Source organism: Mustela erminea, chromosome 5 (assembly GCF_009829155.1).
Source record: "Mustela erminea isolate mMusErm1 chromosome 5, mMusErm1.Pri, whole genome shotgun sequence".
NCBI classification, from domain to species: domain Eukaryota; kingdom Metazoa; phylum Chordata; class Mammalia; order Carnivora; family Mustelidae; genus Mustela; species Mustela erminea.
In genome coordinates this window covers 73,802,702-73,816,062 of record NC_045618.1, presented here as the reverse complement: position 1 = coordinate 73,816,062, position 13,361 = coordinate 73,802,702, and the positions used below count along the sequence as shown (strand labels likewise).

The window sequence follows — 13,361 nt, the reverse complement described above, 5'->3', positions numbered from 1 at the left end:
CTATCCTTGAAGGTCTGTGTCAGAGGACAGGGGCCGCCCCAGTCCCACATTTGAGTGGAGGCAGCAGGTGCCTGGGAAGCAATGTGTGCTTGCTATGCAGAAGTACACAGCTGAGTCTTCAGGATGGGTGTCTCTGATGTGCAGGGAGAAACGTTTGGCCATCTTACTCAATAAAACAGTGAGTCTTTGTTCTTTTGTGGCCATGCTTGAAAGAATGTATACAAGGAACCTTTTCCAGGTTCTTGCTTATACCAGGGGAAGTAGTCTGACGTACTGTCTGAATAACTGCAGTTGATAACAGAGCTGCTTCCCTCCTGGACACTCAGGGTAGAAGGATGCTGCTCCACATTCTCTCCCAGGCTGAACCCTGTGCAGAAAGAAAAGGTCAGAGAAAGGAGAAGAGATTCCAGGTTATTGTGCTTCAGAATGCTCTTTTTCGACACTAATGGTAGGAAACCTGAGTAAAGCCAGTCTTGAGTTCTGAAGAATATCCACTAATATACTCTGAACTCACAGTTCAGCTGCAGCCACGAGAACATGATTAAAGCTCCCATGGATGTCTTCATGGTTCCTCCCAGTTAAGCTCAGGTTCAGAATTGTAGTCTCCAGCCAGCTTAGCACCTTTTCTTATCAGGCCATCCCTTCTTTCCTCTAACAGAGTACTTTCCCACATTGTCTACCAGCCAATAAGAAAAAGGCTCTGCTTCTGCCATAGTCTAGTCCATCAGATGCACTAAATAAACCCTCCACGTGTTCTGCATAGCACAGATGCACTGCCGTCTTGTGGTCACATCTCTACTGAACTCATTGGGGAAATGCTCTTCTCTTTGTGCCTCTGAGGGACTCACATGTATCAAGGTAGCAATCGGTCAAGCAAATTGTTTGTTAGATAAGAGATGAAGTGCACAGGAAGAATGTGGAGATCAAGATTTACATCTCTGCTCACTACTGAGTCACTGTTATTAGTTGGAAAGAGGTAGATGCTTTTGGTATTTATTCAGTGATGGCCCTGGCGTACATGTTAGAAATCAGGAAGGGAGGTGCCTGGGTGGCTCAGTGGGTTAAGTCTCTGCCTTCTGCTTAGGTCATGATCTCAGGGTCATGGAATTGAGTCCCACATCAGGCTCTCTGCTCAGCAGGGGCCTGCTGCCCCTCTCTCTCTGCCTGTCTCTCTGCCTACTTGTGATCTCTCTCATTCTGTCAAATAAACAAATAAAATCTTTTTAAAAAAATCAGGAAGAAATCATGATTCCATTCCTTAAACAAAGAAAATAGAAGGTCTTCCATTTCTACCAAATCTACCACCCTCAATTGTCTGTTATGTAGAAAAACTCCTTGTAAAAAGAACATGTAGCACGGCGCCTGGGTGTCTTAGTCACTTAAACAACCAGCTCTTGATTTCAGTTCAGGTCGTAATCTCATAGGTCTTGATCTCATGGGTCATGAGTTGGAGCCCCACACCTGGCTCCACACTCAATGTAGAGACTGCTCGAGATTCTCTTCCTCTCCTTCTCTCTGCCCAACCCATCCCACCACTGACTCATGTGGCCCTTGTGTGTACCCTCTCTGTCTGTCAAACAAATCTGAAAAAAAAAAAAAAAGAACGTAGCCAAAGATTAGAGTAACAGAGTCAAGATCATCCGATATCTCAAATGTCTCTGATCTCAGACTGTGCTCCTCCTAGCTGGTGTTTCTCATAACCTTGCTGTTGGAGAGGATTAAAAGTATTATCTGTCAAAATGTGGAATCTTCCCCCAGTTAAGATGACTGTGAAAAAAAGTAAAGGACCAAATCTCAATGATAAGGGAGCATGGGAGAAACTTCCATCAGTTATTCGTATTTCAACAACAGGAAACTGTTTGAACCAAGATTGGACAACTTTGCAAGGTGAAATCTGGTGTGCTTGAAAAAATCCATTTGATATTTGTGGAAAAAAAAAAAAAATCCATTTGAATGCTGTGTGCCTTACATTCTGGAAAGCACTGAAAGTAGAGTAGAAATTCTGATGAAACAGCAAGGTACAAACTCAGAAAATATAACCACGTGTAAGTTTATTATTTTTTAATTTTATTTTTTCAGCATTCCAAGATTCATAGTTTATGCACCACACCCAGTTCTCCATACAATATGTGCCCTCCTTAATGCCTACCACCAGGCTCACACATCCCCCAACCCCCCTCCCTTCTAAAACCCTCAGTTTGTTTCTCAGAGTCCACAGTCTCTCATTTCGCCCAATTCACTTTTCCTTTCCTTCTCCTAATGTCCTCCATGTTATTCCTTATGCTCCACAAGTAAGTAAAACCATATGATGATTGACTTTCTCTGCTTGATTTATTTCACTCACCGTAATCTCCTCCAGTCCTGTCCATATTGATACAAAAGTTGGGTATTCATCCTTTCTGAGGGAGGCATAATATTCCATTGTATATATGAACCATATCTTCTTTATCTATTTGTCTGTTGAAGGGTATCTAGGCTCTTTCCACAGTTTGGTGACTGTGGCTATTGCTGCTATGAACATTGGGGTACATATGGCTCTTCTTTCCCTACATCTCTATCTTTGGGGTTAATACCCTGTAGTGCCATAGCTAGGTCATAGGGTAGCTCTATTTTTAATTTCTTAAGGAATCTCTGCACCACTTTCCAAAGTGGCTGCACGAACTTGCATTCCCACCAACAGTGTAAGAGGGTTCCTTTTCTCCTCATCCTCTCCAACATTTGTTTCCTGCCCTGTTAATTTTGGTCATTTTAGCTGGTGTAAGGTGGTATCTCAATGTGGTTTTGATTTGAATCCCTAATGGCTAATAATGATGGTCTTCTTTCTCTTAGTAAAATGCATATAAGATTCCCCTATCTGTTCATGGCTTCATAGTTCATTTTTTTTTTTAGCATTGAATCATATCTCATTGTTTTGGATATACCTCCATTATTAATTCATTCACTTACTGAAGAATATGATTTTTACTTCAGAGTTTTGACAATTATGAATAAACTGCTATAAAATATTTGTGTAAAGACTGTGTGAAGACATGAGTTTTCAATCCCTTTGGGTAAATACTCAAGAAGGCCATTGCTGGATCATAGGATAAGAGTATGTTTAGTTGTGTAAGAAACTACCAAACTACTTAATTGAATTGTCCATGTAAACACTTTCCTTTGTAGTAATTCCTGACAATATTTACTACACACTTTGTTACATGTCAAAGCCCCAACTAGTCCAAAGCAGGCACAGACACCACAGGTGGCCCTGCCAACTGCTCAGCTCACACATAGCCTGCTGTGACCCAGAAGCTGAGTCTGCATGTGTTCCTGCCTGAGTCCTAGTGCCCATGCACTTCTCTGCACAGGCACTTGTTCCTCCCACTAATGAGACTCACCTATAAAAAAACAAGTATAAAGAAAAAACTAGTGTTAATTTTAATACAGTGAGGGCACAGCATTAAACCAAGGGCAGGGTTCCTTGGGAGAGTTGAGGGCTGTGTAACTTCACAGGTCCAATGCTCAAGAAGCTGGCTCTGCTCTCAGCGTCAGGGAGTCTGCCCAATTACCTCCATCTGAATTTTCAGGGGCACAGGCTTTCCTATCAATGCCATTTTCTCAACATAAAAGCCAGTGCAGTCTGGAATGCAAAATTGCTGGAATCTTTCTACATGCAAGTTTCAAGTTGGGTCTGGGTCAGCAGTCTTTGTCTGGCTACGACAGAGAAGGGTTCTTTTATAGTAGTCCTGGAAGATTTCTGCACCCTTTCCCAAACTGGGCATGATGTTATAAAATTATAAATAATAGGTTCATTCAAAATGCAAAGAAGAACAATAGATTTTCATTGAACAGAATGAAAATCTCCATGAGCTCTTCCCCACAAAGTGCTATTTAGAAACGACTTAAAAGCATCATTTTCTCATTGGTATATGGCAGCACAATGTACAAATTCATCAAAAGAAGTCATTTAGATTTTGTGATTCTATAGAGTCTTCTATATCAGGTACTCAGAGGATAGGTCATGTTACCTCAGTTGACTAATTTAGGAATAATATGAGCTCCACCAAGTCACTTATGCTTTATAATCCTCCCTTTATTTGTCCATAAAAGCACCTATTTATAGTGTATTAAATTACTGAAAAAGAAAATAAATGTAATAGTGTAAGTAGAGTGCTTGACCTTCAATAAAATCGTTTTATTATATTTGTATTTCCAGGAGAGAAAATCTGAATACAGACTTGAAAGAACCCTGCACATGTTCTCTTTACTATCCTTTGAAAATGGAAACATCAACAGGTAACTAAAAATTTAGTAATCTGTATTTGTTGACAAAGTCTACTTTTTCAGCCTTTTCCATCAGAGTAATTTACATATAATTTGCATGCCAGCGGCCAAGATATCTGTTTTCCCAGGGTATTGGATATGGACACCTGTATCACTTATTCCAGTGGTTCCATGGTAGAGCTCCTTACCAGCAAAAGACTTTCTGGGAAGAAAAGGAGGAACAAAACCAAATGAAATGACAGCCCCAATGGGTCTAATTTTGGGAAGAAAAATGTGCTGTAACATAAATCTAAAAATATGCAAAGGCTGCTGTGGGAGCAAATGCCTGCTCCAGGGAGAGGCCAGGGCTGCAGGCAAAGCAGCAGTTTGGGTGCAGGCTGCAGATCACAGGGGAGCATTGTGCCTCCCCCGCACACAGATAGGTGGCTGAGTCTTCCAGTTGGGAGGCCCTGATGTGGAGGGTGCTGGACTGTTCCTTAGTATTCACTGTGCAGTTTAATCTTCCACTCTGCTTCATCCCTGAAGCTATGTAAAACAGCCGGGTGAGACCGCCGCCCCCGGGATGCTGTCGGAACCACTGCACACTGTCTGGAGTGCTAGAAAAATTGCACTTCAGGGTAGAGCTGTCTCCCTCCTGGAGGCTCAGGTCTGAAGGGCTTTGCTCCACCGTCATCCCTCTCGCCACTGTGTGGAAAGAAAGGATCATACACAAATGACATGACTAGGGAATCACCAGTGCCATTTTCAAACCTGCAAAATATCCTAGGAAACACCCCTGAGGATGTAGTACCCTCTAGGAGCACATGTCAGCTTCCCCCACCACGGTGGGCTGTGGACCACTCCCCAGCCCCCATATGGAATGCCCCACTTACAGCAAACCTGGAGCCACAGGAGCCCCAGCAGAGTTTCCCAGTGTGTCTCCATTCTTCGTTGTCTAGTTGCTGAATTATCAAGACCCTGAGTCTGCAGAGAGTACAGTAGAGTTGTTTTCAGAGAAATTGTATTCTTACAACCAATCAGTTCCACCAGAATCACTGAGCACCAATCACACCTCAGCCCTGTCATTCAGGGAACTCCAGACTGCACCCACAGTGGCCCAGTGACACTCATAGCAATCTTTCTTAAAATTGTGATTGCCAACAGTGTAGGCAGGTAGAGGCAATATTTCCAATATGGAAAGATATAAGGGTTCTTTTTTTTCTTAAAACACATTATGGAATAAATCTGTGGGCTAGTGTGTGAGGAAAGCTGAATGGTCTTTCTAGAAGAGTCAGTGTCTCATTGGGGGTTACAAAGAAACTTGATGAATCTTAGGGAAGAGTAACTCCAGTCCCCAAATTGCATAGTGTGACAGAAAATGAGAATTCATTCGTATAAAAATACTGACAAAGGAAAACTATCTGATAGCATGTATTGTGTATTACAGAAGTAACTATAATTTCTTGAAATCAGGAGAGTTCTAGAAACCAAGACAGACAGTCACCATCTGCATTAAAAATGTTTCCAAAGAGAATTTGGTTGGTGAAAAATACATGTCTGCATAATGTCCCCTGTGATTTAATTTCCTCCCCACCTTTCCTGTTCAACTTGTGGACACTCTATTCACCCACACAGCTGAGTCTGGCCAGGCAACACATTTCTGGTCAAAGTCAAAACTGTACTCTCCCTTTCCTTCGCTTTTTGTTTCTTTCTTTTTTTTTTTTTCCTCCTTCTTCTGTTCATTTTTGCTCCTTCCACAATCAGCCAAGATGTATGAAGAGGTAGGACATCTGGGGTTTTGAAATAATTTCTAGGTCAGTGGGTCTGGGGATTTTATTCATAACAATTGACAACAGGTAGTGGAAAGTTTTCTGTTGAGTTTCCACCGTCACAATGTCCAGAAATATTCCTATCCTGGTACCTGTGAAGAATTATCTGTTTAATGGATTTCTAGAGGCATGGCCTCCAGATGTCTGAAGTTGATATGCAATGGCAGAACTGGAAACCTTAGATGAATTTTACACCAATCGTGTCCGCACTCTCTCCCAATCTTTGCTATCTATAATTGGACTGGTTCACGTGATTTCGGTTCTCTCTGTAACCATTCAACTTTGGACCATCAGAAAGTCTTTGTTTCTGGTAAAGCTTAGAGTGCCCCCTAGAGGGCCGAAGTGGTCAGCAAAGACACTTCAGACCAAGCAACTCAACAGTCAGAACCCCCAGCCATTCCAAGCTTCCTGATGAATGAAATTCAGATGATCAGAAAAGAAGATAACTGTTTATATTTAATGGAGATTACAAGTGAATCATATCCTACTTTTAAAATGGAACTTCATGGAAATTGATATCAGAAAATAATTTGGTTAATCCCATCTTGTGCTATTTATTTTATTTCTTCATTTAGTTCAAAAGAAATCAGCATTTCTTGAGCTTTTAGTTTCAGTGGGTTAATTTTCTAGATGTTCAGAATATCTAAAAGTGTAATGGAATATTATTCAGCCATAAAAAATGAAATCTTGCCATTTGCTATGACATGCTAGGAGCTAGAGAGTATAATGCTAAGGGAAAAAGGTCAGTCAGAAAAAGACAAATGCCATATGATGTCACTCATGTGGAATTCAAAAAACAAACCTAACAAGAAAAGGGAAGAAAAAATAAGATAGAGAGAGGTAAATCAAGAAACAAACACTTAAAGAGACCACACTGATGGGTACCAGAAAGGAGCCGTGGAGGATGGGTTAAATAGCTGAGAGGATGAAGCAATGCCCTTGTCCTGATGAGCACTGGGTGTTCTGTGGAAGTGTTGAATCACCATATTGTACACCTGAAGCTAACGTAACACTGTATATTAACTAACTGGAATTCAAATAAAAATTATAAATAAATAAATAAATGAAATGTTTAAAAGAATATTTAAAAGTGGAAAACACTCAAGTTTACTATCTACAGGGGAAGACAAAAATACACATAATTATAATAGTGTCTAAGAGGAGTGAAAACTAAAAACTGTGGGACACCAGGAAGAAGAAATGTTTACACTTTGGGTGGATGGACAAAATCTTTTGGTGTAAAGAGCAAAAGAGAATATGCCTAATCCTTGATGATGGCTTTTATTAATTTTAAATAATTTTAACAATAGGAGGAATTTGTGCATATATAAATTATTTTTTAAAATATTTTATTTATTTACTTGACACACAAAGAGAGAACAAGCAGGGGGAGCAGCAGGCAGAGGGAGAGGGAGAAGAAAATTCCCCACCAACATGGGGCTCAATCCCAGGATCCTTGGATCTTGACATGAGCCAAAGACAGATGCTTAACTTACTAAATCACCCAGGTGCCTCCAATATATGAATCATTAAAACTATTATTGCCTATAGTCTAAAATTTCTTTTGACTATCACCCCTAATTCTGACCATTTTGTCCCTTATTACCCTAATTCTTTCTTCATTGTGACAATTTGGAGTTGATGTTTCCAGGTGTTTTGTTTGATTTCAATCACCAGGAAGTGGACAGTATTTTATTTAGATTTTGTTATAATACAAATACACATTTTGGGTATACCTTTCTGTAACTTGCTTTATAAATGCAATAGCAAATCTTGTAGTATACTAACCCATACACATCCCTTGTTCCATTATATTTCATATTGTGGGTGTACTTCCATTTATACCTCCCTTACTGAGTAATAGTTAAGATGATTTTTTAAATTTATAAAATATTATTCTGCAAAAAATGTTATAGGCATTCATCATATTGTGCACATGTTTTTCTAGGAACAGAAACTAGAAGAACTGAAGGAACAAGCCATGGGTCTACTGGTGAAAATTACTCAAAGCACAGGAAAGCCAGGGACCAAAATTGTGAAAAAGAATGGAGAGAGCTCATGTTCTGATTATCGTGTTTGATTTTTTTTTCTATTATTTTTCTTTTTTTATGAAGAATTTTTAAAATATTTTATTGATTTTTTTTTTTTGGCAGAAAGAGAGAGAGAGAGAGAGAGAGAGAGTGTGTGTGTATACAAGCGGGAAAGCAGCAGAGGGAGAAGGAAAAGCAGCCTCTCTGCTGAGCGAGAATCCTGATGCAGGGCTTGAATCCAGGACCCAGGGATCATGACCTGAACTGAAGGCAGACACTTAACTGACTGAGCCACCCAGGCACCCCTATTATTTTTCTTAATGTGCATTTCAGCTTTAGTTTATCAGCTCATTTGACACTGTTTCTGAAATTACTGTCCTGATAGGTACCTAATGTAGTGTTTGCTCCAGCTAGACACTGAGGTTTTCTAAATATAGTAAAGCAACAAGAGAAAAAGCACACCAAGAGAAAGAAGTGGTATATACAAGGGAAAAAATGTTACAGAATAAAATTAGACATAGAGAAAATATACACATTTGCACAAGCACAAACACACAATTTAAGGATATTTGTCATTAAAACAGAAAGAAAATTCTCCAGTGCAACAGAGGGCAGTCTAGAAAAGAAGGAAACAAAAGCATATGGAGCAAAACCAAAATATTAAAAATTATTTCAAATATATCAGTTATCAAAACATACTAAAAAAGAAATTATTGGATTGAAGCAAAATTTTAAAATCTTGCTATGTATTGATTTAGAGACAAACTTAAAAGAAAACAGCCCAGAAATGTGAGCAGATAGGATGGGATTTTCCTGCTGCCTCTCTGTGCAAAGACCAAAGCCTCCTCTTCACTTGCTAACCCCACCACACCCACCAGAGAGATCCCAAAGAATGTCAGTTCTGTGGAAGAAGCTGTCAAAGTTGGGAGAACACGTAGTTAGCAAACTAAGGTAATACCTGCAAAGAACTAAGAAAGAAAAGACAGACATTAAAGCATTTAATATTAAATAGGAAAGAAAACAGAAAACTGGGAGAGAGGAAATACCAAGAATAAATTGAGACTTACAGAAAAGGATGAAAGTAAAATTGAGCAAATTTCACATCTTGATAGAGCACAGGATAAAAACAAGTGTGAGCCTCTACACATTCATCAGTGGTCCCCCAAATATCAATTCTTTCACAACTGGGAATGCATTAAGAGCTATTGAAAGCACACATTGCTAATGCCTCTAAAAACCCATTAAGAGAAGTTGAGAAACCATCATCAAAATTGTGTATAATCATACTCTGCATAAGAAATCAAGTGCAAATTTGAATCAAGGGAGACTTCAACTGTTTTGCTTATGAACATCACATTTATTTACTAGAGGGACAATTTTAGTATCCTATTAAATGAAGTGTATCACAAAAAGCAATCTTGGAATCATACCCACACGTATAAATATCTTAATCATTTTAATAGTTTATCTTTTAAATGCATGCTTTAGTGCATTGTTTCCTAGATTAAAGTGTTATTTTGTCTTAGATATTCCCCTAGGAATTATGTATAGAGGTCTAACATCCTAACAAAAGATACCCACTACATAACCTAATTTACAGCTCAAGGAACTAGGACAAGAATGAAGTAGTCCAAGGTCTAGAGAAGGAAGGAAATAACAAAAGTTACAGCAGAAATAGCAAAACAATAGAAAAAGTCACAAATTAAGAGCTGTTTTTTTGTTTATTTGTTTGTTTGTTTAAAGAAAGAAAGTCCATGTAAGCTGGGGGTGGGGGTGGTTTGGAAGGGCAGATGGAGAGGGAGAAAGAGAATCTTAAGTAAGCTCCATGCTCAGCCCAGAGCCCAAGAAGGAGCTAAATCTCACTACCCTGAGATTATGACCTGAGGTGAGATCAGTGGTTGGGGGCTTAAAGGACTGAGCCATGAAGCTGCCCCTAAGAGTTATTTTTCTGAAAAGAACACATAGAAAAAAGTTCTATGATACTGATTTTGGGAATGATCAATGATCATTCAAAAGCACAGGGAAGAGAAGCAAAAATTAGCATGAGGCACTACCTCAAACTAAAAAGTTCAGTAAATGGAGGAAACAATCCACAGCATCAAAAGTCATCTTACAGAGTGGGAGAAAATATTTGCAAACCACATATATGATAAGGGGCTAGTATCCAAACTGCATAGGGAACTCCTACAACAATAACTTAAAAAAAAACACTAATAAGCCAATTAAAAATGGTCCAAGGACTAGAATAGACAGTTACCTAAAGAAGATATTCAAATGGCCAACAAGTATGTGATAAAATATTTAATATCACTAATTATAAGAAAAATGCAAATCAAAGTTCCAGTGAAATATCACCTCACACAGTCATGCAGGTATGTGAAAATGGACCAATCCATTAAATATTTCAGTATTTAAAATGTTGGTACTAGCCACAACTTACAAAGGTGGCAGAAACAAGTACATACTATAAACATGTGTAATTTTCTTGTTCCTTTTTAGTAATGACAATCTTAATGTATTTGCCACTACATTTACAATAAATTCTCTAATAACATCCATATTTTATACATTAAAATATATAGCTATTATCAAAATCACAAAATATTCTCAGGGAAGTATTCTTAAGGATGTAAAGAGATTGGAACACTTGTACACTTTTGGAAGCAATGCACAGTGTTCTAACCATGGAAAACAGTATAGACGTTCTTCAAAAAGTGGAATACTATTCAGCCTAAAAAGAAAGAAAGGAAAACTTCCAATTTGCAAGCACATGGATGAATCTTGAGGACCTTATGCTAACTGAAATAAGCCAGTCACAGTAAGACAAATGGTGCATGATTCCACTTAAATTGGCATTAAAGTAGTCAAATTCATAGAATCAAAGAGTGAACCAAAGAAGAAGTTGTCATGGGCTCTAGGGATGGAGTCATGTGGAGTTACTGATCCATGAGCAAGATGAAAGAATAGAGAGTTGCTGTACAACATTGCACCCATTCCAACAATCATGTACTGTACACTTAAAGATTTAAGAGGCTTTATCTCATGTTAGGTATTCTTTACATGTTACAAATTAAATTAAAAAAAAAGAGAGACATGGCAGATCTCACCTATTAGAATGACCAAAATCTAAAACACTAATACCAACAAAATGCTGGTGTCAAAAACTTAGAAATAGACCAGATCAATCCAGTGAATTTCACCAAAGTAGTAATAAGTAAAAGTGTCATGTGCACACACCAAAAAGACAGCTCATGAACTGGGAGCACTCAAACCAAAACATGGAATGAAGCTCAGGGATATATTGTTAGAAAGCAGCTTATATAAGTGAGGAGCCATTGAGTCTCTATTATTCACAGTGATTAGTTATAATATCAGAATTGCTACAAATGATCTCAGATATCACTCAGTGGGTACTTCATATCAAACTTGGAAAATAGTTCAAATTTTGCTTTGATTTCCAGAAGCACAGCAAAAAATGATGCAGGTCAAGATAGTCTGGCAAATAAACTAAATTAAACTTTATTTGTAGGACTACACTGATTTTGTCTGCTCAGGGAGGGAAATTTCAAGGCTGATCTGTTTTTTGGCTTGTCTGTCTGTTTGTTTGTTTTGTTTTGTTGTTGTTTTAGCACAGGAAGGATGTCCAGCAACAGGAAACCTCATTCTTGGCTGACAGGAATACACAGTGGTATCTCAACATTGGAACACAAATTTAGTAAGCTCTTACACAACTAAACAGATTCCTACCATATGATCTAGCCACACAATCCTTGGTGTTTACCCAAATGGCTAGAAAACTGTGTACATAAAAACTTGCACACAAATATTTACAGCAGTCTTATTCATAATTGCCAAAATATGGAAGAAAGGAAGATGTCCTTCAGTAGAAGAAAAGGTAAAAAAAAAAAAAAAACAAAAACAGGTAAAGGATGGTATATCCAGATAAAGGAGTCTTTTCTTTTTTCAAAGTTGTATTTTAAAATTTTTTTTATTTAAACCCAATTGAATTATCATATACTGTATTATTAGTTTTGGAGGTAGAATTCAGTGATTCATCAGTTGCATACAACACCAAGTATTCCTTACATCAAGTACCATCCTTAATGCCCATCATTCAGTTACCCCATTCTACCATGCAGCCCCCTACAGCAACCCTCAATTTGTTTCCTATAATTAGGAGTTTGCCTCCCTCTGTTTTCCTCTTACTTTATTTTCCCTTCTCTTTGCTATGTTCATATGTTTATTTCTTAAATTCCACATATGACTGAAATCATTGGTATTTGTCTTTCTCTGAGTTATTTCACTTAGCATCATGCCCTCTAATTCCAACCATGTCATTGCAAATGGCAAGATTTCATTATTTTTGATGACTGAGTAATATTCCATGGTGTGTGTGTGTGTGTTTGTGTGTGTGTGTGTGTGTGTGTGTGTGTGTATTTGATATATGTCTATATCTCACATCATCTTTATCCTTTCATCTGGACTGTTTCCATAGTTTGGCTATTGTGGACCTTGCTGCTATAAATAGTGGGGTGCAGGTGCCCCTACAAATCACCATGTTTGTATCTTTTGGATAAATACCTAGTAATGCAATTGCTAAGTCATAGGGTAGCTCTGTTTTTAACTTTTTGAGGAAACTCCATACTGTTTTCCAGAATGGCTGCAACAGTTTGCATTCCCACCAAGAGCGTAAGAGGGTACCCCTTTCTCCACATCCCTGCCAACATCTGTTGTTTCCTGAATTGTTCATTTTAACCATTCTGACTGGTGTGAGGTGATATCTCATTGTGGTTTTGATTTGTATTTTCCTGATGCTGAGTGATGTTGAGCATTTTTTCATGTGCCTGTTGGCTATTTGTATTTCTTCTTTGGAGAAATGTCTGTTCATTCTTTTGCACATTTCTTTTTTATTTTGGGGGTTGTTGAGTTTTAAAAATTCTTTATAGATCAGACAAAAAGTCTTATTCAGTGCTTAAAAGAAATGAGTTATCAAGCAATGGGTATCCATGGAGGTAACTTACATGCATATTTCTAAGTGAAAGAAGCCAATCCGAAAAAGAATACATTCTCTTTGATATCTAGTGTGTGACATTATTGAAAAAGAAAAAGTATGGAGACAGTAAAAAAAATCGGTGGTTTCCAGGAGATAGCGGGAGGAACTGAAACACTTCATTAAGGAATGAGAGTTTAACACTTGAGCAAAAATCAAAAAGCTTAGTAACACACAGATTTGGGGGAAATTATTTATGTGCTCCTCTCA

General features: G+C 38.3%; 1 long non-coding RNA gene, 1 pseudogene and 1 gene segment (V, D, J or C); 1 reads left to right on the top strand and 2 right to left on the bottom strand.

The window, feature by feature from the left end:
- On the bottom strand, window positions 1-572 carry LOC116590186 (annotated as a pseudogene).
- Window positions 573-2,704: 2,132 nt separating this feature from the next.
- LOC116591119 lies at window positions 2,705-12,969 on the top strand. Its single transcript, XR_004285843.1, has 3 exons — window positions 2,705-2,813; window positions 3,940-3,941; window positions 12,931-12,969. It is a non-coding gene; the product is annotated as an uncharacterized LOC116591119 (long non-coding RNA).
- LOC116591101 lies at window positions 4,139-5,240 on the bottom strand. The segment is given in 2 exon segments: window positions 4,139-4,947; window positions 5,136-5,240. Coding segments are annotated over 2 exon segments (447 nt in total).
- Window positions 12,970-13,361: the final 392 nt, after the last annotated feature.